This window comes from Taurulus bubalis (genome assembly GCF_910589615.1).
Source record: "Taurulus bubalis genome assembly, chromosome: 6".
NCBI classification, from domain to species: Eukaryota; Metazoa; Chordata; class Actinopteri; order Perciformes; family Cottidae; genus Taurulus; species Taurulus bubalis.
This window is the reverse complement of record NC_136594.1, coordinates 21,907,641-21,928,166: the sequence shown is the minus strand read 5'-3', so window position 1 is coordinate 21,928,166 and position 20,526 is coordinate 21,907,641. Positions and strand designations below refer to the sequence as shown.

Sequence of the window (20,526 nt, the reverse complement as noted above, 5' to 3'; positions counted from 1 at the left end):
TAACTGCATTGTGGCCACAACTGGTATAATGCTAAATGCACTCGTAGAAAAAGGTCTGTGTACTGCAAATAAAATGCAATATCTGGCTATGGTTCACTCGAATCAGCTTAGCATTATAAGCTAACGGTCATATCAGACCAAGTGAGGTTAAACCAGCTAGTGAAAAAAAAAGGTTATGCACTGTAATTTGCATAAACCCATGTAATTATGTGTTATGTGGGCCACGTGATCGGGAACCAGGACAGGTGACGTGGTATCAAGAGCGAGGAGGTCAAGACCGAACTTTCCCCTACGGTTCGTGTCCCGTGTGAAAACCATAAAAACCTGCGGTTATTTATTCGTCATGTAACTTCTGTACTTTAGTAACGCCAATTCCGTTTAGTTACTTCAACCTAAACCATGATTGTTTCCCAAACCTAGTTGTTTCCTGTGAAGACTGAAGTCTAGATTGAAAAGACTTATCGTAAGATATCGTACATGAATGAGGATAGTTAGCTAGTCGTTTCCAGTCTTTGTGCTAAGCTAAGATACCCGTCTCCTGGCTGTAGCTTCGTATTTAACAGACGGACACGAGAGCGGCATCAGATCTCTCAGTGTATTTCCCAAAATGTCAAACGGTTCCTTTTTAATTATCAGTCCCACGCTCGCCAAAAGAAAAACCAGGTAACCACGCTGATCTGGAATCAACTGTCATATCACTTTTTGACAGCTAAACTGCAGCATGTGGGCCAATGAAAGTGGAGGGAGCGGTTCATATCGTAAGGATGCCACCAGAGAAAGTGTGGGTGGAAAATATTTTACATATCAGACATTAATATATTCTGTGTAGAAAACAAAGGGTGTAAACTGTATGGCGAGATATGAAATATACAATTTAACTGGAGCATAAAGTATATGGATAAGATTTAAAGCTGTATCACTGTCAGTCAAGTCTTGCTGAAGCTGGCAAGTGTAATGTTATCAAACAGGGTGTCATACGTAGAGCAGCGATCTGCTTTTTTGCACTACAGAGAAAGTGTCTCCTCATGACACTAAGCAGGGAGAGATGGTGTGGATGAATGGATTCGTGGTGGGATCATTTCTTGTTATCTTCAGCTCTTCGCCTTGACGTTATCGGACTACTTCGCTCCGAGATTATCCATCCCGACTTTGCAATGGGACCGATGTTGTAGGACGTTGTCTAAATTCTCTAAAGGCCCACTTTCATTTCTAACATCGTTGTGCAGTACAATTGAAGGAATGGTAACGGTGAGAAGTACTGCTGTCCCCTGAGAAATAAGGAAATTGGATCTTCCAGTGATGGCCATCAAAGAGCTAAAGAGGATGTTGGTTTGCCCACCGTACTGTTGCAAATAACAGCCTTTTAGTGGTCATTGGTGGGTGTAGCAACTGAAATCTCCACACAGTATTTGGATATCGTCTGACCAAATGGAGCGTTGGTTTCCAGTTGAGTTGCTGCTCAAGATAATTCGATCACATTTATCTATTCGATGCATTTAGTTTGCCTTTTCTATGCTGTGGGTTTCATTGTTAACAGTGACGTCGGTCTTTCCCTTGAGGGATTCAAAGGATCTACAGGAAAAGGGTGATGTAATGCACAAGACATTATTGGATCATGAGTCAGGGAAAAACATTGTTGACCGTGTTCTTTAAGGTGCCGGTGTACTCTGTCAGAATTGCTTGCTACCCCACTTCGTCGCTCGACCCTCTTCTTCATCCAAACTCCTCTCAGCCCACTTTGTTTGGTTGCATTTCTGACAGAGTATCCACTGAAAGCATGTGACTGATCTCTGGGAGCCTTACTATCAAAGTGTGTTTGCCATTACCACCACAGCTGGTGCCGGATGCACCACGACGAGATTCTAACTTTTCCGTTTGGATCTCAGTCCAAACAATTAAAACGCCTAAAGTAATTGTAAAGACTGCAGTCCTTACAATTACTTTAGGCATTTTAATGGTTTGAAGGACGACGCATCCCAAAGTGAACCAATCTGGTTTCATACAACACATCTGTACAACTGTTCCTTCGCACATCTGTACACTGCTGTTCAGTGATGGTGCTCTGTTCTCACCACTGTCTGAATACAACAAAATCTACTGTGACGAAACATTTTTGATATGTTTGTATATTACTTTGGAATATGGTACTAGCTCTCATCTTTAACATATGTTTTGTATAATTACCATCAGTACTTTGGTTCCTCCTGCTAACACCATTACACGATGCGTGATCATGATGAAACATTGTAACGTGCCATAAAGGTCGGTAGGTTTACACACTATGATGAACCGCTTCATGTGTGTTGGACGAGGGTTTCAGCGGCGAGTCCGTCACCGCAGCCCGTCATCAAACCGCCATGCGATATGAAGTGAGTTATGTGTGGACGGAAAAGATCGCACTGTATTGCTCCGGATGTATCATCTTGAAACTTGAACGTCCGCACGTCCCCCTCCCTCCCCCCGCCCCCCAGATATAAAAGCAGGAAATAAGACAATGCCGTGCTAAACAGTGTGTGTGTCACATGTGAGTTCTTCCTGGTTAGTCTGGTGTTTAATTTCTCCGATTCCTGTGCCGTGTGTGACGGCTGTTTGATGTCCGCAGCATCGTACCCAGGAACCCTTCCCACCCTCTCTCTTTCTGTCTTGCAATTCAACTGATGTTAACAAATATATTAAATGACAGTAAAGATTATATAAATTCCAGTATGATGGGGAGAGGGGGGGAGGGAAATACATTTCAGTGTTCTGTATCCTTATGAATGATACAAAATAAACTTTGACAATGCACCTTTGCAAAAGCCTGATTGCGGTGGTGTTGTTGGTTATTACTGGGTTGATTATATTCAGTCATATGTTGAACATTAGCTTCCTGTAACTTGGGTTTGGTTAAGTCTTTCACTAAGCTGAGATTTAATCGTCACTACATTCAAACAGGTTGCACCACACAAACCAGTAGTTACTCATTAACTTCCAGGTGCAGCTAATTGTTGCACAGCTAATTGAACTAGCTGACATAGCTAACGTTAGCTGCTAATACATGTCTTGTTTTGGCTAGAGTAAGCTGCAACTGGGTCAACGTGTTTGACTAGTTGGTCAACATGCTGTTTAACAGTGATGTAAAGTGACATTTCACAAAATTAACATAGTATATTTCAAATTACAAAATCGTATGCTAATAGCATTTTAGATTAGCATAATGGGAGATTTTACACTCATTCCAAACTGCCGTGTGATTTACTTTTGCTTTGTGTTGTCATCCTTTACTTGCATAGTCTTGTTTAGTTTAGGACCGTTCAACGGAGTGAAATGGAAGCATATTAAGTGGCAGCCATGATAAGAGTTGGTCGAACTCTCTAAATGCTCAGGAGAAGATGCCTCATTGCCTCCTTTCTTATCTCCTTCAGCATGGGGTAATTGGAACCGTCCTTTACCAAAGGAAAGGAGATGAGTGATGCAACACATGCTTGGCGGTTGTGAAGCTTTCGTCACTCATTGCCTTTTTTGTTCCCAGTGACTTCCATCTGTGATTTGCCCCTTGCGTCTGTATGTCCATTGTCTGTTGGCACATCTCTCAATGCCCTCTGAATTTTAAACCAGACCTCAATGGTTATTTTGTAACAAGTGTTTCAACGTAGTGTGTCAACATTTTCTGAAGAATTTCCAGCAACGTCGTCCACCACCCTCTTCCCCTCTCACCGGCTGTGTCTGTCTTCTCTAGATCAGTGTGATGCCGTGGTTAGTTTATTCTGCAACACACCCATCCACAATTTGCACCTAAAATGAAAAAGTAGTGTTTTTTTGGGGGGGTTTTACAAGTAGCGCTGGACAGATTTAGTGCTGCTGTGAGTGTGCAGCTTTTGGGTTTGTGTGTGAGGAAGCAGTGTGGTTGTCGCCTCCGTGGTGTCACAGCTCAAACACTTCCTCGTCCTTCTTTGCTCTCATCGTCACACCGACCCGCAGAGAACATCGACGGCTTATAATCCACCTCAGCGTACACTGACCTCCCATGTGAGACACTGACTTCTCATTGTCTCAAAATACTTTAATCTCAGTTGAATTATTGGTGTGAAGTTTGTGACCTTATGAAGAACTTCTGGGATGTAAAAATCTGGTGAGTATTCGCATATTTATTTCTCAAAACTATCTTAATATTTCAGGTTAAATCAAAACTACAGGTTTTTGTTTGTTAATGTGTTTTTTTTACATGAATACAAAAATAAATACTTTTGGACTGTGACCATTGTAGATTTTTCCTGATGTTTACTGTGGGACAAACATTAGACTAAAAGAGACTGAGTTCAACTAGTTCAAAAGCAATGATCTATCTTCAACAAATATTTAGATATATCTTTTTTTTTATGGATTCAAACGATAATAGCCTTGTTTTTTAATTCTCTCCATGATGTGACCATGTGGATCTTTTTCTTACTTGTTTCAGTTCAGCAAAAAGAAGCATAAATACCTTTTCAACAAGGTCATGTATACATATTACACGTTTTACACTATAATATAATATATAATGTGTAAAGACAATAAAAACTAAGAAGTCAAAAATATTGACACAGATTTGTGTAGAAAAGCTTAGTTTCTTTGTTTTTCCTTCCCCATTATTTATCTCATGATGCTCTCAGATTTACCTCATGACCCTCTGAAGGGCCTGAACCCTAGGTTTGGCACCACTGACCTAAACAAACAAAAAGTATGTAAAGTTGCTCCACTTAAAGAGCTAAAAGAGCTACAACAGTAAAAATGCTAATACAGTATTTCATCCGTATTAACAATCTTACAATTTGATATATAATTCACAGGGAGTACTTTTACTGGTGATACAATTTTTAATGCAGGTAATTTGAACATTTTAGTACTTTGACTTAAAGGAACAGCGTTTAGCATTTAAGGGCATCTATTGCCAGAAATGGAATATAATATTAATAATAATAATCTCCTGAACATCTGAATGGTTGTGTGTTTTTGAATCCGTTTTATATCAACATATTGTGCGGGTCGTCTTCACAGAGCCAGCTGCGTTTCTAAAAAGAATTTAAAAGACCCAACAAGAAGAAAGAAGTCCTTTGGTCGAACGTGACAAATCTACCTCAGGCGCTGGTAAACTGGGGAAGCAAAGGGAACAATGATCAGACCAAAACCCACATGAAGAAAACCTTGTCTAGAGCGCCCCTGTGTGCAAACATCTGCCGAGATCCCAGTTCAGCATCCCGTCTGAGAGCTAGAGAGGAGAACTAACTCCCCAAATCCAGATGTGCAAAGCGCAAAGGCAGAAATAACAATAAAAACAAGAAGACTAACTTTAACTTCACTAAATGAAGGGCCTGATACTGAAGTAAATCACATGTTTTCACGTATCTTTTAACCGTTGTTTTTTAATCTATTGTTTAATTCCAGGAAACACACTTTTGAATGTAATAGTTCTGCTGCAACCTAAACTAGCTGATTGTTTAAGTAAGATTTAGATGGGGAAATGTAAATGTATCTGGTCTGTGTGACAACACAGGCAGTGCCAACCTGTATGAATAATAAATTAAACCTAGCTTTACATTTGCATGTCATCTCCGACGCTGACATTGCTTTATTTTTTTAAACCTCTAGATCACTTAGATTTCTGGGTGTTAAGTGATTCTTCCTACCAATTGAGCGATGCCTCGCTCTTTCTTGGTGAAGCGAGGAGGGCTGCACCACCTTGGGAAAAAGGCAGGGCCTCGGGATGCTTCCCTGCAGTACTCCACATCAGAAACACCAGATAATAACGCAGTGCAGGACCTTCCTGCTGCCAGCCCGTCTGATGGAAGTAAGCACATTCAGCCTTTCAGTCTCAAATATGATGGTGGGTGATTTATTTCTTTATTTTTTCATCACAAGCCTAGATCACTTCAAAAAAGCTAAATGGTTTATAGTAGCACAGAAGTTTTAGTTTGTCGATTTTTGTATGATATTTTGTGAGCTATTTCTTCTGAAGTGTATCAATCCAAAGTTCCAGAGTGTTGCATGACTAGCAGCCAGTCAACCTGTTTGTCTCTGTACTCAGACTGTAGATCTGCTGAGCCTTGCAGTCCTGTCATCACAAATACGTTTAGCCCCGTGGAGAAAGTCGAGTCTCGCCCTCCCACACCAGTGTTGTGGTCCAGGCCTCATGTGATCTCAGGATATCCAGACAAACTTTCTGTGGAACTGGAAGACTTGACACAGCACCCTTACATCCTGAGGAAGACCAGGAGCAGTGGCTGCTCGAAGATCGGTGCTCCGAGGCAGGAGTGTCCATTCTGTAGCAAAGTACGGCACCCCTCCATTACAGAGTACTTCTTTGACCAACAATACCTCTGAAGGATTAAGACACAGACCTACTTTAATGTGTGTTAGCTTGAAGACAAAAGGCTCAAGTGAAAAGGAAAGCTAGAAGAAACAACTTGACTTGAGAGGCTAATTAAACATAATTGCGGTGGATGTGGTGCTGTCAAATCATATAAACTCCCCATACCTGTGGCCTCAGGTTTGAGCAACATATACTAGGCTGTCTGAACTATATATATATATATATATATATATATATATATATATATATATATATATATATATATATATATATATATATATATATATATATATATATATATATATATATATATAGTTTCTTTTATCTTGTGTGTTTATTTGTATCTTCAAGTTGTACGGCGCTACTATGACAAGAAATTTCCCCTTGGGTATTAAAGTATCTATCTATCTAACTGATGATGACCCAGAGTTTTGATATGAGTTGACTATAGCCGGGGTAAGACTGTAAGTTAAAAGACAAAACTGGAAACTTAACAAACAGGGGAGAAAAATGGGCAATATAAAGTCGAAAGTACCAAGAAATGTCAACTTTTAATCACATTTAACTAGTTTCCCAGATGAAATGATCTCTTTAGCTTTATTGTCTTGTCTTGCAGATATTGTCATGTCTGTCGAATTTGAAGACTCACATATGCAAGAGTCATGGAGGCAATGCACCAGCACACGTGAAGTCCAGCAGGACAGACACTGAGCGGTCACCATGCAGGGGCAAGGTCGGCAACACATTTCTGCTGCCATATCTTGCAGTCTCTCTCTGATAATGATAATAATAATATTAACAATCCCTTTTATGTACACATGAGGTTCAACACTTCTGATTCCATAACCCCAGTGTCCGTTGTTCTAGGAGAGGACGTTTGGCTGTACCGTGTGTGGGAAAGTGTTCAAGCGCTCCTCCACCCTCTCCACTCATCTGCTCATACACTCGGACACGCGGCCCTACCCCTGCCAGTACTGTGGCAAAAGGTTCCACCAGAAGTCTGACATGAAGAAACACACGTTCATACACACCGGTGGGTTCACTGGCTGTTTTCAATATCATCACATGACGTATATCAAACTGAACCGCAGCCGCTCGTTCTCATACCTCCCTTCTGCTTATTGCCAACACTGGAACCTTTGTTGTCTTAACACTTCACCCGGCCAAGAAAAGGTCCAGCGCATAACTTAATTCTTCTGATTGAACAATTGAGATGTAACATATTAATTAGTAAGTGCAGAGCAGGTTGTATTTGGCAGACTTTGTACAGAGCCAGGCTAGCTGTTTACCCCTGTTTCCAGCCTTTATGCTAAGCTAAGCAAACCAGCTGCTGGCTGTAACTTCATCAATCTGCTCATCTAACTCTCCCAAAATGTCAAACTACTTGTTTAAGTTAACAGCCAGCCTCTCAAATGTTTTTAAATTAGTGTAAATCAAATATCTTGGTTTTTATTTTATGTTGGACCAAACCAGCAGTTGAATGAAATAAGGTAAAGTGTGCCGTCATCAGTGCCACACGTCACTGTCAGAAAAGTGTGTGAGCTGACCAACTTGGAGAAAACGTTCAACACGTCAGAGCAGCGTTTAATGGACACGGCCTGAGCGTCCTGTCCTGTGCCTTCGAATGACTTGTTCTGTGTTTGTGTTCCAGGCGAGAAGCCCCACGTGTGTCAGATATGTGGGAAGGCGTTCAGCCAGAGCTCCAACCTCATCACCCACAGCCGGAAACACAGGGACGACCGGCCCCACCGCTGTCCTCGCTGCCACTACAGCTTCCAGCAACGAGGGGACCTCCGGCAGCACCAGGAGCAGCACTGCACCTTCCGCTGACTCGGACTCTCACAGCCGAGGCGACATTGGCAGCCTTTTCTTCTTCTTCCAAAAAGGGACAAATGTCATCATGTGATTGCCATCAAAAGAATGAATGTCGCTCCTGAAGATGAATCAGTTTATAGGAGATTTTCCCCACATGATGTGTCAATACTCTCTGCAGATCTTTGATCCAGAGCTTTTATTTAAAGTGATTATTTCTAACACATCAGTTCACCTCCTGTGTTTCTCTACTGCAGTGTTTACCTATTTCAGGTTGTCCTGCTTAGCCGTTTCCTTTGAGGTCTACTAGCCGGCACCCTCAAGAGCTCACCTGAGAAATGTTTGTTCTGTTTATTAGATTAGTTTGTGTCAACACCTATACAAGCTCAAGGGATTTTGCATATGTGAAAGCTGACAACCAGAATTGTTTCTAACAAGTTCTTTAGTAATTGTATGTCATGAATCGGAAGGTTAGTATACAAATAGCCCTGCAGCATATGTAATACAATATAAAACATAGTTTTAACCTTTTGTGTCATGACCCCCAAACTCATCTACAAAAGCACCGTGCATGTACAAAAAGGTTAATAAACAGACTATTAATCTATTAAAAAAACGTGTTATTATGTTTGAATATTGCACAAATACAATGAAAGAGTTTGAAAATATGGCAAGAATTCACAATAAAGTTACACAAAACATAAACGTGTTGTTATTTCCTGCTGTTTCTTAAGGGAAGACCGGGTTATGGGTTTATATTCTGGGTTTGAAAATCTAGTTTTCTTCAGCAGAAGAGCTAAACAACACGCGCTCTTACGAGTTCCCAATTTCTCCTCGGATAGTCCACCTGAATCTGAATATGATTCTATTCTTGACTGATGAGCCCTCTTTCGTCAGCCCTGTGCAGTCTGAAAAGAAAAGGAAGAAATGAATGAATGTACTGCAGCACCAGGACTGAGTAAATGCTCCAAATGCAGGAGCTGCCTCAACAGTTAAGTAAGCAGAACTACAGTAAATGTTACTTTTCTCTTTTCAGCAATCTATCACACCGGTTATCTGCAGGAGTCTGTTCACACAGCCGCTCACAGGATGAAGCATATCGGGACTATTAGGCGGCATCAGTTCACGTCTTTCGCCATCTAGTGGCCATTTGTCGGTGAAACAAACTTTTCTGCAGATGTATTTCTGTGCAAAAACACTCTATAAACATTTTAGAATTTACAAACATGACAAATTATTAAAAAATGGTCCTTTTCACATCCATTTGGGTAACATTATGAAGAAAATAATCTTGAAATGTTGGTGACTTTCTAAACAATCAAATAGAACAACCCCATTAACTGATGTTTATTTATAATTTGCAATAATGCATACACAAGACAAATTTATTACGTGTTTCTGTTTAATTGGCAAACTTGATTGGTGGGGGACATATATTATATATACACACACACACACACACACACGTTGGAGCGACTCTTCCAATAGTCTCCAGGGAAGAACTTGAGCAATTTGCAAAGCAAACGTTCCCGAGGCTAATCTGCTAGCTGCTTCCCACCTTGTTGGTAATGCTGCATTCACACCAAACGCGGTGCGAATTATTCGAGCGACCAGATTACATGCAAAGTCAATGCACAGACACGATACGTTGCCAAAAAAGCGTCTATCACCAGGCGGCGCGAACAGAACGTTTGACGCGGGGCGAATTCGCACGAGTTGAAATATCCCAACTCCAGCAAAAAAAATCGCATAACGCAAATTTGCATCAGCCAATCAGCGTTGAGAATCAGCGTAGAAAAATCGCAGTATGAACGCATAGACTGCGCAATTATCCTGATGACAGACGTCTGGTTCAAATTAACAAGTCTGTTTGAGTCGATCAGTCGATCAGCCTTTGAGAAACCGAGTCCGCCTGTCTGGGTAATTTAAGCTGGATAATAGGACATTTGATCACTTAGTTGAACCACATACAAGGAACGGGGCCCAGCTGTGTTATATGGCTTAACATATACATGTGGTCTTTTAGCACATTGTGTGTCACCAATGTGTAATGGAAGTACCAGATGACTAATGAATATCGTCTTTCCATAAAAATGAAATACAAGAATACAAACATTAGTCTTTATTTAAGATTTCATTTAGTTCAGGCTTTAAAAAAAAACACAAAAAACAGGCATTTCATTTATTTGTAATACAACATTTTAAAGTCCAAAACTGCATTAAATATAACTGAACTTAACGGTATCAGTAGAACCACACCTACAAAATATTGTACCTCAATACAAACTAAATAGCCTTTATTTAAGATTTAATTTAGTTCAGGCTTTTTTTTTAACAAAACAGGCATTTCATTTATTTGTAATACATTCAAAAGACCAAAAATGCACTAAATATTACTGATCAGTAGAACCACATCTACAAAATATTGTCCCTCAGATTGAGATAGAGCTTATAAATCGCTAAAATGTGATGTCAAGAGGCATCATCCAAATTCATAATTTCAAAGTCTCTAGTTTGTTGTACAACATATGCATAGATATGCTCATCAAAGTCCTGAACTTCAAGCCCTCCAATAAAAAAGAGGAACTTCTCTTCCTGGGGTAGAACATGAATTATCCCCCTGATAATAGGCTCGTTCGTTATAGCTGGAATCCAGACGAGAGCAGCGGCCGCAGCAGGAGACGTTGACAAAAAACTGCGATCAAGTCGGACAGTTGTCAGCTGTCAGCTGTGTATACGCAGGAAGTCACAGAAAAAAGTACTTCCTGTTAGTTCCGAACTTTTGCTTACTTGTAGTTTACAGATCACGTTTGGATTTATTATATGTGTTTATAAATATATATTTATGTAAAAATGTGTGTGTAGCTGCATCCTTTGGTCTTTTTATGTCTGCCTGTGAAATACACTACTAGTAGTTTTGATGTGTGTTGTATAAATACGATTTTGTATTAACAACCACACAATAAATGTTTTTAGATCAAACATGAGACTAATAGTCAATAATCCAGCGTCAAGTATTACAACTACACATAAAATAAGAATTTTCTACAACACGTGGTGTTTGCTGTCAGATCTAAGAGCCAATCAGCTCTCTGATGTGGCGACAGCCAGGCGTTTCCCATCATGCACTGGGCCACGCAGTCGTTGGAAAGCAACTGCGGCGGCTGACTCTGAAATCGACGGTGACTTGGTCTCGTGAGAGTATCGTTGACCACGTGTGAATGACGTCAGAGCAAGTCGGGAGCAAGTCGGACACAAATCTAACCGGCATGCATTGCGCGCCGATCGCCGCCGATCGATTCTGCGCAGAACTGGCTCATCTCGAACGAGCCTATTGTGTTGTTGGTGGCGAATGTGTGTTACACATGTTTATGTTACACATTCAGCGAATGTGTAACATAAATGATATTGCTCATTGTGAAGTCTCACTCCCGGGGAGCTGGATGAGGAAGATGACTATTTTAAATGTTATTTGTGTCTTGATTAATTATGTTTAGTTTTTGTCCCGTTTGTATTTAAATAAATGTTTGCATCATATTTCCAAAGATGTGCACTAGTCATTTGTCTTTTGCATTAACAATGTAGCTTTTCAATCATGAGTAGGTGTTTTTAGTTGTAATATGATTCTTATTCTGCACTGTCTGTTATGATAGTAATTGTTACAACATATGTGTGCATACTTGTTAAATTCCATGAATCAGCTGGTGTTTTGCAAGTGATTGACATGAGAAGAGTTTGACAAAACACCCAGCAGGTGGTGGTATACACTCAAATGGAAATGACTGAGCTTTTATTGCATAGTTTGGAGTTGAAGCGTGATATCTTATTGTGAAGGACAGAACTACGGTCCGGATGTGTTAACAGCATTGATGGTCATTTTGGTGACCCTGGGACAAGTAAATATCCCAGAAAAACCAGCAGCGCCCAGTGTTTACAACGAGGATAGAAGTTAGTTTGACTCACCTGAAAACATTATTGATAGAAAATTGTACTCGACACCGTGTGGTAAAATCATTGATCAGGACATTTATTCGTTGCAAGGAAGGAACAGAGGGTCATGCGACGTAATGCTTAACAAACCGCATATCCCAAGACTGCGTCCCGAACAGCGGAGAGTAACCTCTTTAAATACACTATGATAAACAATAAACAAATGCCCCCATGACGTCTTTCCATACATTGGCTTGTATCCATGGTCATAAGACAACAAGAGTCTGCATGTTCTTCAAACAGAGACATACAGATACCAACCGGTCTTATGACCCTAAAGAGTAGTTTGCAAAGTTAATATGTAAGATTTTAACAAGGTATAGTTCAATGATAAGTCACAGGCCTTTACAACAGTATATTTGATTAACAAACAAAATATATGACTTATGAATATAACGGTAAAACATGATTAAGAGTAAATAAGTTTTTCTTCCAACAGTTATAGGATCTTTTTTTTTTCAAGTGGAATTTTATTTGAATACTAGCTAAAAACTGTGCGACCACAAAACGTTTTTCTTGCTTTGCATTATGTTTGTGTCTCTCACATAGCAGAGTGGTTATTTGCAGGACATTTCTGTTGGACAGCTCCAGGTTTCAAAAGCCTCCGTTGTTTTGGTACCACTGCGCTCTGGCAACAACATCATTGGAGTAGTCTCTTCCTGTTGTTCTTTCATCCACGCCATCATAGGAATGGACGTTTCCATCCCCCATATTGTAGGCCGCTATCCCTCCTGTGGAGACAAACACAAATGAGAAGGTGTGACGAGAGCTGCTGCACGTTTTAATCTACTGATTCAGTCAAACGAACCTTTCAGCTGCTGCTCCGCGCTCCAGCCAGGAAATTTGTTGCGGATGCGTCCGATAAAATAAACCAAGATTTCCGTGGCTTGGCAGAGGTGTTCCTCACTGTCAAAACCACCACGTGCAGTGTGTCCGCCTCCGTTTGGATTGACATCAACCTGCAGATATGGAAATGAGTTGAGCACTTTTGTAATGGGTGACTCTATTAAGAGGATGCGAGTAAAACAGTAGAATTGATCACAACCTGCATCAGTCCCCAGGCATTGCCGTGATCTCCCCAGCCGCCGTCTAAGCAATTTCCAGCCCTGGACTCTCTGGAGATGATGGCAGCAATGAGAGCTGGAGCGATTCCATATTTTGCTCCCACTGTGTTGATTTTAGACCGATACTTTTGCATTCTGCCCAAATCCGTCTGTGCCATGGTGTGTGATGCACTCACACCTTTTAGAGGGAAATCAACCACAGAACAGGATGATGGCCTCGGCGCAACACACATCTATTTCCCGGTCAATCAATAGATATAGAAATTAGTAGCGATTTAGTGCCCACCCCTACATGGCGGTATTGACGATAACTGTGATCTTTAAGAAATGTATATGGCGGTTACAGAGCACTGTGCGGCAATTAAATGGCACTACTATTAATCGAAGCTACTGAATATATGAACTGACATGAACACATGCTGATACTGATTCATTTCAGCATATTCTTTTTGTTTACAATTTACAGAAACATTAGTGCTGCATGTCTATATTTATACTTTTCTTTTTACATTCTGTAGTGTACATACTGGCTAAATGATTGTTTGTCCTTGTTTTTAGCTTTATTACTATTTCTGTCTGTACAATGAGAGCAAAAACAAGTCAAATTACTGGTATGTAAACTCATACCTGGCCAATAAAACTGATTCTGACATAGCTATAATTACACACACACGTTACTTTTTCTACAATTTCTGATATAATCCGCGGATGTGTTTCTCTGTGTTTTTTACCTGAGTTTGGCAGCTTGTCTTGCTGAGCTGTTTGCATCGAGGCACCAGTAGTTTGAACCGTCATGATATTTCCATAACCTGTTGATCAGTTTGTCACGTTAGTTTTCATCACCACACCTGCATGTCAACATTAGCACACGGTATGAGGACTTGAAGGGACTTTCCAGTTACATAACACATCTTTACAATAACAAAGAGCCACGGTAACGAGCCTGTGTGTGGCTATACATGCATGTAGAGTGAGCGAGCTACAAAAGAACAGAACATAAGACTAACAAACTAACACTATTGATACGGCAGGTGATCTAAAAACAATAGAAAGCTGAAAGAAAGTTATCACCAGTAGAATAACACAAGCACCCACCCATGTTTGCTCTTCTGGCGGTTTCCTTGAACTGTGAGAGCTGTGACACTGTGTTCACTCCTTTGTGCTACGTGACCGTATTTATACCCGGTCCGTCTGCTTTTATTTTCAGTATGTCTTGCCTTCAGTTTCATTATGTCTTGCTCGTCTTCCCTGCTATTCTATTTGTGGCCACCAGGGAGAGGTTTGCCAGTGAAGCAGGGGAAACCAGCTGGTTTATAAGAAACAGCCCTCTGACTGGAACAGGAATGATCAATGTTTCGTTTGTATTATCTTTTATAATTCAATGAGCTAATTGATATTTTACAGATCTTTTATATGGTGTATGTTATTGCGTAGCCTTTTCTAAAATGTTTAACAATTTAATCTAAATATAATACACACAACCTAACCACCACACACCTGCAGATGGTGCTGAAGTCCTGATAGCCTTCTGTAAAGGCTTACCATGCATGACTGAAATAGGGGTTACAAATCACAGTCGATACTGGTGTTTAGGCTTGATGGCAACTAGTAATAATGACTTCTCTCTCTCAGCATCCTCACTGTGAAGCTTTGTCTACTTGTCTATAGTATATTTTATTTTATTCATCTTCATCTGCTGCAGCTTCCCATTGTACTATGACCTTTGCAAAGTAAACAGTCTGTTGAGTTCAGCGCCACGGGTCATTTAGTGTCAGAGGAAAAGTGGGTCACGTATAAATGCAAAAAGTGTTGGAAAACATTGGGGTCTGCTGACCTCAAACATTTGTATCTGTTGAACAGACACTGAATAATTTTTTGATATTCAATTAATCTACATTTCTTTCTGGCAAAAACACTTCCTCAGTATTTGGCTTCATATTTGTTTTTTGGATTGGTGTCTGACAAAACAACATTTTCTTTTAAAGAGGTTGTTCTGGAAAACTTTCTGACATTCGACCAAAAAATTAAGTGAATTGATTAATTGAGGAAATAATCTGCACAATAAGCAATAATGAAAATAATCAGTTGCAGCCCTTTGCTGGGCCTTTCAGTGCTGCGATCAGCTGACTGAAGAATTTGGCCACTTTGACATATTAGTTGCACAATGTGTGCAACTCCACTGAAACCTGTAATCACAGTAATACCTCATAGTTTAACACGCTGGTTCTGCTCTACAGTTGGCAGCTTTATCAACTAAACTTCCTTTAGCTTTTAGGCACCTTTAGTTTTGATATACTGAGTCGATGATCAGTCGTAGTAATAGTTACAATTAACAATTGAGACATTTTACCTTATGAAGCTACTGCAGATATTTGAGGAGAGCTCACATATATATATATATATATATATATATATATATATATATATATATATATATATATATATATATCTGTGAATGTAATGTTGTTCATACATGTAGAATATATCTATCTGTGCTGCTTCCACTGTCTTAGATTCACTTTGCAATGACAGTGGAAGACTTGATGCAAATAAACATGGCGGGTCTTAGAAACAATCACATTTATTACAGTTGGCCAGTCTCTTTATTCATCTGTTTTTGGAGAATAAGATGATTGTAAAAGATGATTGTAAAGTAGGACTGAGATTCTTAAAAGCGCCTTTTCTTTTTCCACTCTGTCCCACTGACAAAAAAAACCCATTAGTTCTCATATTCATACAAGCCTGGCAATAGTCATGCCAATGATCAGAGTTGTATTGATACATTGAAAGGTTTGTGAAAGCCTCAGTTAGCAATTACTACAAGCTGAACAACTACCAGCATAACTATAAATAAAATAAAATAATCAAAAATATATTTATTTATTTGGCCTATAAAACTCTATCATACAGCTTAGCCTGATTAAAAAACTCAAAGTTTCATATTGTGAACATCTGCCAAAAAAGCTGAATAGATATTCAAAGATATTAAACAGTCAAGACGGTTCACTGCACATGACATCCTGATGATCTTTGTATCTTTGGTGTATACTCAAAGTACATTGGTATTGTTAGTTGTAAAGCCCTTCCTTTCAGGGGACCCAAACCTGAAGTCATCCAAGAACAATTTCATACAATGAAACTTGTTGAAAAAATTAAGAAAATATAAAGCCCCAGCTGTGGCATTTTATCATATCCTGACGAGCCATTAATGATGTTTAAGAATATCAAACTGGCAGTGGGTGTCCGGTCATTCCCTGAAGTGTTCCCAGCCTCTTATTTCTGAGAAGAGGGCGTCTCCAGGGCAGGAGGTGTAGTTCACCGCCTGCCTGTGGCCTTGGATAGTGAAGTTGGCAGCCAGCCCTCCTCCATCCACTGCACATCGGACGAGACGATGGCGCAGCAGGTCCAAGGCGTGGCGAGACGGCAGAGTGGCAGTGTAGTTACCAATGATTGACACGCCGTACCCGATGGCATTGTGCCCTCTGGTGTGTGTGCCGAGGTGCTTCCAACCTCTGCCTTCATAGACGTAGCCATCAGAGCCGACCACGAAGCTGAGGGCACAAAGGTGCAAAACTTGGTTGATGTTAAGGCCAAAATAGTGCTTGATATTTGATATTATATAGACATGAAAACAGCGGCATTCTTGGAAAAACTACCGCTCACATTAAATGGAAGTAAATGGTCACTACTTAAAAGAGTAGTTCCACATTTTGATTAGTTCCACTTTTTTTTTTTAATCAATACTACGCTCATCAAAATCCAAGATCCAAGATGTCAGACTAAGGGTCGGTTACCTGTATCCTATGTCGCTCCAACCACGTTCTTCCTGGTGGAAACGCTGCATGCCTCTCATGTCGCGAGAGCAGTTTGGGAAGGATAAACAAGGCGAGGATGGCTGATAGGTGTGGTGAACATAGAGAAATTGGAGGGGCAGAGACAGTGGGATCGGGGTACCGCGGTGGGCTTTTGCCCCCCACTGACAGCGAGGGATGATTTGTGGGCAGTCTGGCGAGAGGAGGAGAAAGGATGAGAGTTAGAAAGCTCCGACAAGCTTATTTCTGAGCTGCTTAAAATATATGTTGGTCACATTTTTATGAAAAAATAAAAACCTGCGCTGATTTTGTTAGCCTCACCTGGGCAGTGAAACAAATAGTGAACACAAGTCTTACTTATTATCACTTCATATAGTTGTTGGCAGCTGCTTATTGGTACATCCAGCAGACGAGGAGTAACAGCCACATTTATTTAGAGTCATGTTTGTGTTCGTGGATGTAAGCCCAATCATCTTTTTCCTTTAACTTCTCACCTTGCTGCTGTGATGTAGAAGTCTACACATGGGTGTACCAGTACATCTCGATGTCACTTGTTATGCCTTGTGTGATTTGTTTATGTAATGTTTTTATGTCAAATAAAGATTCTACATTTTGTTTATATTGGCTGGTCTGATTTTCTACACGTACAAGATAAGATATTGTATCAGGCTTAAATATCCAAATTTGGTCGTGCTATCCAAAACCTGACTATACATACAATGACAATATAGTCCGAAATAATGAGAAAGACGAGAGGGTTCTTTCACCATCACAAGGGCTAGCTTTGGTGCCAGAATATAGATCAGCAACAAATATTATTTACATTTTAGTTTTCATTCTGTGACAGTCAACAATATTTCTTTGAGTTTTGGCCTTTTGGTTGTACAAAAACAAAACATTTTAAAAAGAGACCATGGGATTTGGGGACTTGTGGTGGATATTATTCAGAAATACGGTATTCTAATGGATAATGAATAATAGTTAGTTGCAGCCCTACTTTGTACCTTAGAGCACTGTTTTGATCATTTCATAGCTCACCCCAGTACTTATGCACAAAAGCCTGTAGGCCATCCGTCACCGCCTTCCCCACTTCTGTGTCCAGAGCAATCCATTCTGTCTTCTCCAACTTCCAGACCAAGGCTAGTGTCTCCATCACCTGGCTGTGAAGATCAAGTGGCTCCAGAGTGGATCGAGAGATCTCCCTTCGCCTGGCGCTGACATGGCTGGTCACAGCATCAAGACCCTGCCCCTCATGCAGAATAAAACTATAGTATCCTTTCAAAACCTCACTGAGGGCCTGTGGCTCCTCAGATGCAGGCAGGTTGCTGAAGTCCATGCCCAGTATAGCTCCATCCATGCCGCCTTCAATAACAGCGTCAGTGGCCAGTGTGGCAGGCCGAGACAGCTTGAACAACTTAGGGCGGTCCACGTTGTCCCAGCACCCGTTAGGCCCCAGGCGAAAAGATGGCGGGAAGTCCTTTAGGCTGAGGAAGGACAAGCCCAGCGTCCTGCCTAAAGTGAGAGGGAAGAGCCCAACAGCTGGCGTCCCCTCCATTTTGGCTTTTAGTCCTGATTCGATTCCCAGCAATAAGGGTGCAAGGGCTACCGTGGTGCCATCTGGAGCGAGAACCACCCCGCGTTCCTCTCCGTAGTCTGTCACTATGTGGTGGATGGCCTTGTCAAAGAAGCTGAAGGATGAGGCATTGAGAATGGCTGTCTCCAAAACCTCCGCATCAGTGAGATTATACGAGGCGCCCAAAAAATGGATGGTCATCACGTCATCGTGGCCGGCGGTCCTCCGCAGGGCCCGGACCAGAGCCAGGGGGGACAGACCAGGGTTGGAGTCCTCCACCTGCTCCACGGCTCGGATGAAGCTGTCCATGTTGCGCAGGTAGGCACCTGACAACGATGCAAACGAGGAACAAAAGAAGTGAAGGAAGAACATTGCAGCACAAGAACGAGTCTGTGAAGGAACTCTGATTTCCTGAATCACATCACAAAAGACAATTGCACAAAAACGTTCACATCTTAGAAAGAAGGGCGAAGAAGATTAAATTGGGCAAGACAGGTCCCAGTTAATGACACTGATGGGCTCATATTTAGATCACAGCTTTGGGACGCTACATAAATTATTGGGATGGGTTAGTATTTTATTTGGACCCTCCCTTTCTTTTTTGGACATCCTCCTCACAATAATTTAAAATAAAACAGAATTTAGTCAGTAGATTTGTTTCACAAGTATTAACTAAAAAGGTCAAAGCACACAAATGTAAGATAATGTATCCAAGGTTAAATATCTATGTCCTTTGATTACAATAAAAAAGTCAATATAAATTATGTCAGATGATGCCGTGGCCTGATATGTGATCAAATGCTTGACAGCCAGTCATAATTCAACTGATTACAGAAGAAAAAAACGCACATTTCTATCGCCAGATTAGGGACAGCTTTATCAAAGCATGGTGGAGTTAAGAAGCTAGCTAGCTAGTTAGCCAGCTAGCTGATTCCACCGTTCTTTAATGCTATACTGGTTACTTGTTGGAACAAGTAACCAGTATAGCATTAAAGAACAAGTTAGGAATACAACTCTACCCAAATGTGTTCAAAGATTAGGCTCCCCTTTATCTCAATGTTAATTCTCCATAAATGTGTATAATCTTCCTGTAGGCTTTTGAATTTTTGACTTGATTTGGTATTTACCTATGAGGGTGGATAGACGTTTGATATTATCTGTTTGTGTTGAGTTAATCTGTAAAATAGTTGGTTGATTTATATGCAGAAAATGCAGAAAAGAGTGTCAGCATTGTAAAAAATAAAGTATTTTCTTGAATGAAAGATTACAGATTTCAGGGAATTAGTGAACCACAACATGACAGATCGTAAATACTCCTTATCAGCATACCAAGAAGAAACTATGTAGCCTATTGAAGATTATAACACAAATGTTGACATATTTTCAATAACTGAACTTACCTGTCGGCCTGCTATAGACAGCATAGAAGTAGCATGAAGCCAGAAAAAAAAACAACAGTCCAAATAAAGTCATTTTGCAGCTCCGGCTGTTTGATTTTTACAAAGAAAAAGTAATTTTCTGTTCAACTAATCTTCAGACTAATTGAACAAAAGACAACTTAAACGGGCAAGTAAACTGAAAAGCACAGTTGTGCTCCCAACAACTTCTGAGAGGAGTTGTGTAGGTGTACATATGACTGCAGTGTTGTGTCCTGATAGGGGAAAGTACTCTTTGTACACTGATGGCACCAAATATTGATTCAGCCTACGGTTAGTTGAAGCTTGTCATGAGCAAAACAAAACCGTGGCCCCACAGATAGGTTTATTGCACAAGTTACAAATAAGTGCTTTTTCGAATGATATTGGGTTGTGTCACTCTTCACTGTCACGCAGCCTTGTGCAGCTTCTTTTGTAAACAGCACATCATAACAAACAGTCTGTGAAAGATAAAGCACGTATTTCTGATTAGCAATTACCACCCCATGATATGTGAGCATTTGTTGTGCAC

General features: G+C 40.5%; 3 protein-coding genes across 3 annotated transcripts; 1 reads left to right on the top strand and 2 right to left on the bottom strand.

The window, feature by feature from the left end:
• Positions 1–5,655: 5,655 nt before the first annotated feature.
• On the top strand, positions 5,656–8,158 carry LOC306737500 (uncharacterized protein; the record flags this gene model as incomplete). Its single annotated transcript, XM_079219233.1, has 5 exons — positions 5,656–5,806; positions 6,044–6,288; positions 6,945–7,061; positions 7,196–7,361; positions 7,980–8,158. 5 exons carry the CDS (start codon positions 5,656–5,658, stop codon positions 8,156–8,158), a joined length of 858 nt encoding a protein of 285 aa, XP_079075359.1.
• A 4,024-nt stretch (positions 8,159–12,182) lies between these two features.
• Positions 12,183–13,998, bottom strand: LOC306737657 (lysozyme g-like). Its single transcript, XM_079219412.1, has 4 exons — positions 13,926–13,998; positions 13,176–13,372; positions 12,939–13,089; positions 12,183–12,861 (listed from the first exon to the last, which is right to left on the bottom strand). Exons 1-4 carry the CDS (start codon positions 13,987–13,989, stop codon positions 12,725–12,727), a joined length of 549 nt encoding a protein of 182 aa, XP_079075538.1. The 5' UTR covers positions 13,990–13,998; the 3' UTR covers positions 12,183–12,724.
• Positions 13,999–16,441: 2,443 nt separating this feature from the next.
• Positions 16,442–20,052, bottom strand: LOC306737943 (N-acetylmuramoyl-L-alanine amidase-like; the record flags this gene model as incomplete). The annotated part of the gene is made up of 4 exons (XM_079219756.1): positions 16,442–16,745; positions 16,989–17,199; positions 18,045–18,905; positions 19,980–20,052. The coding sequence occupies 4 exons, from the start codon at positions 20,050–20,052 to the stop codon at positions 16,442–16,444; spliced, it is 1,449 nt and encodes a 482-aa protein (XP_079075882.1).
• Positions 20,053–20,526: the final 474 nt, after the last annotated feature.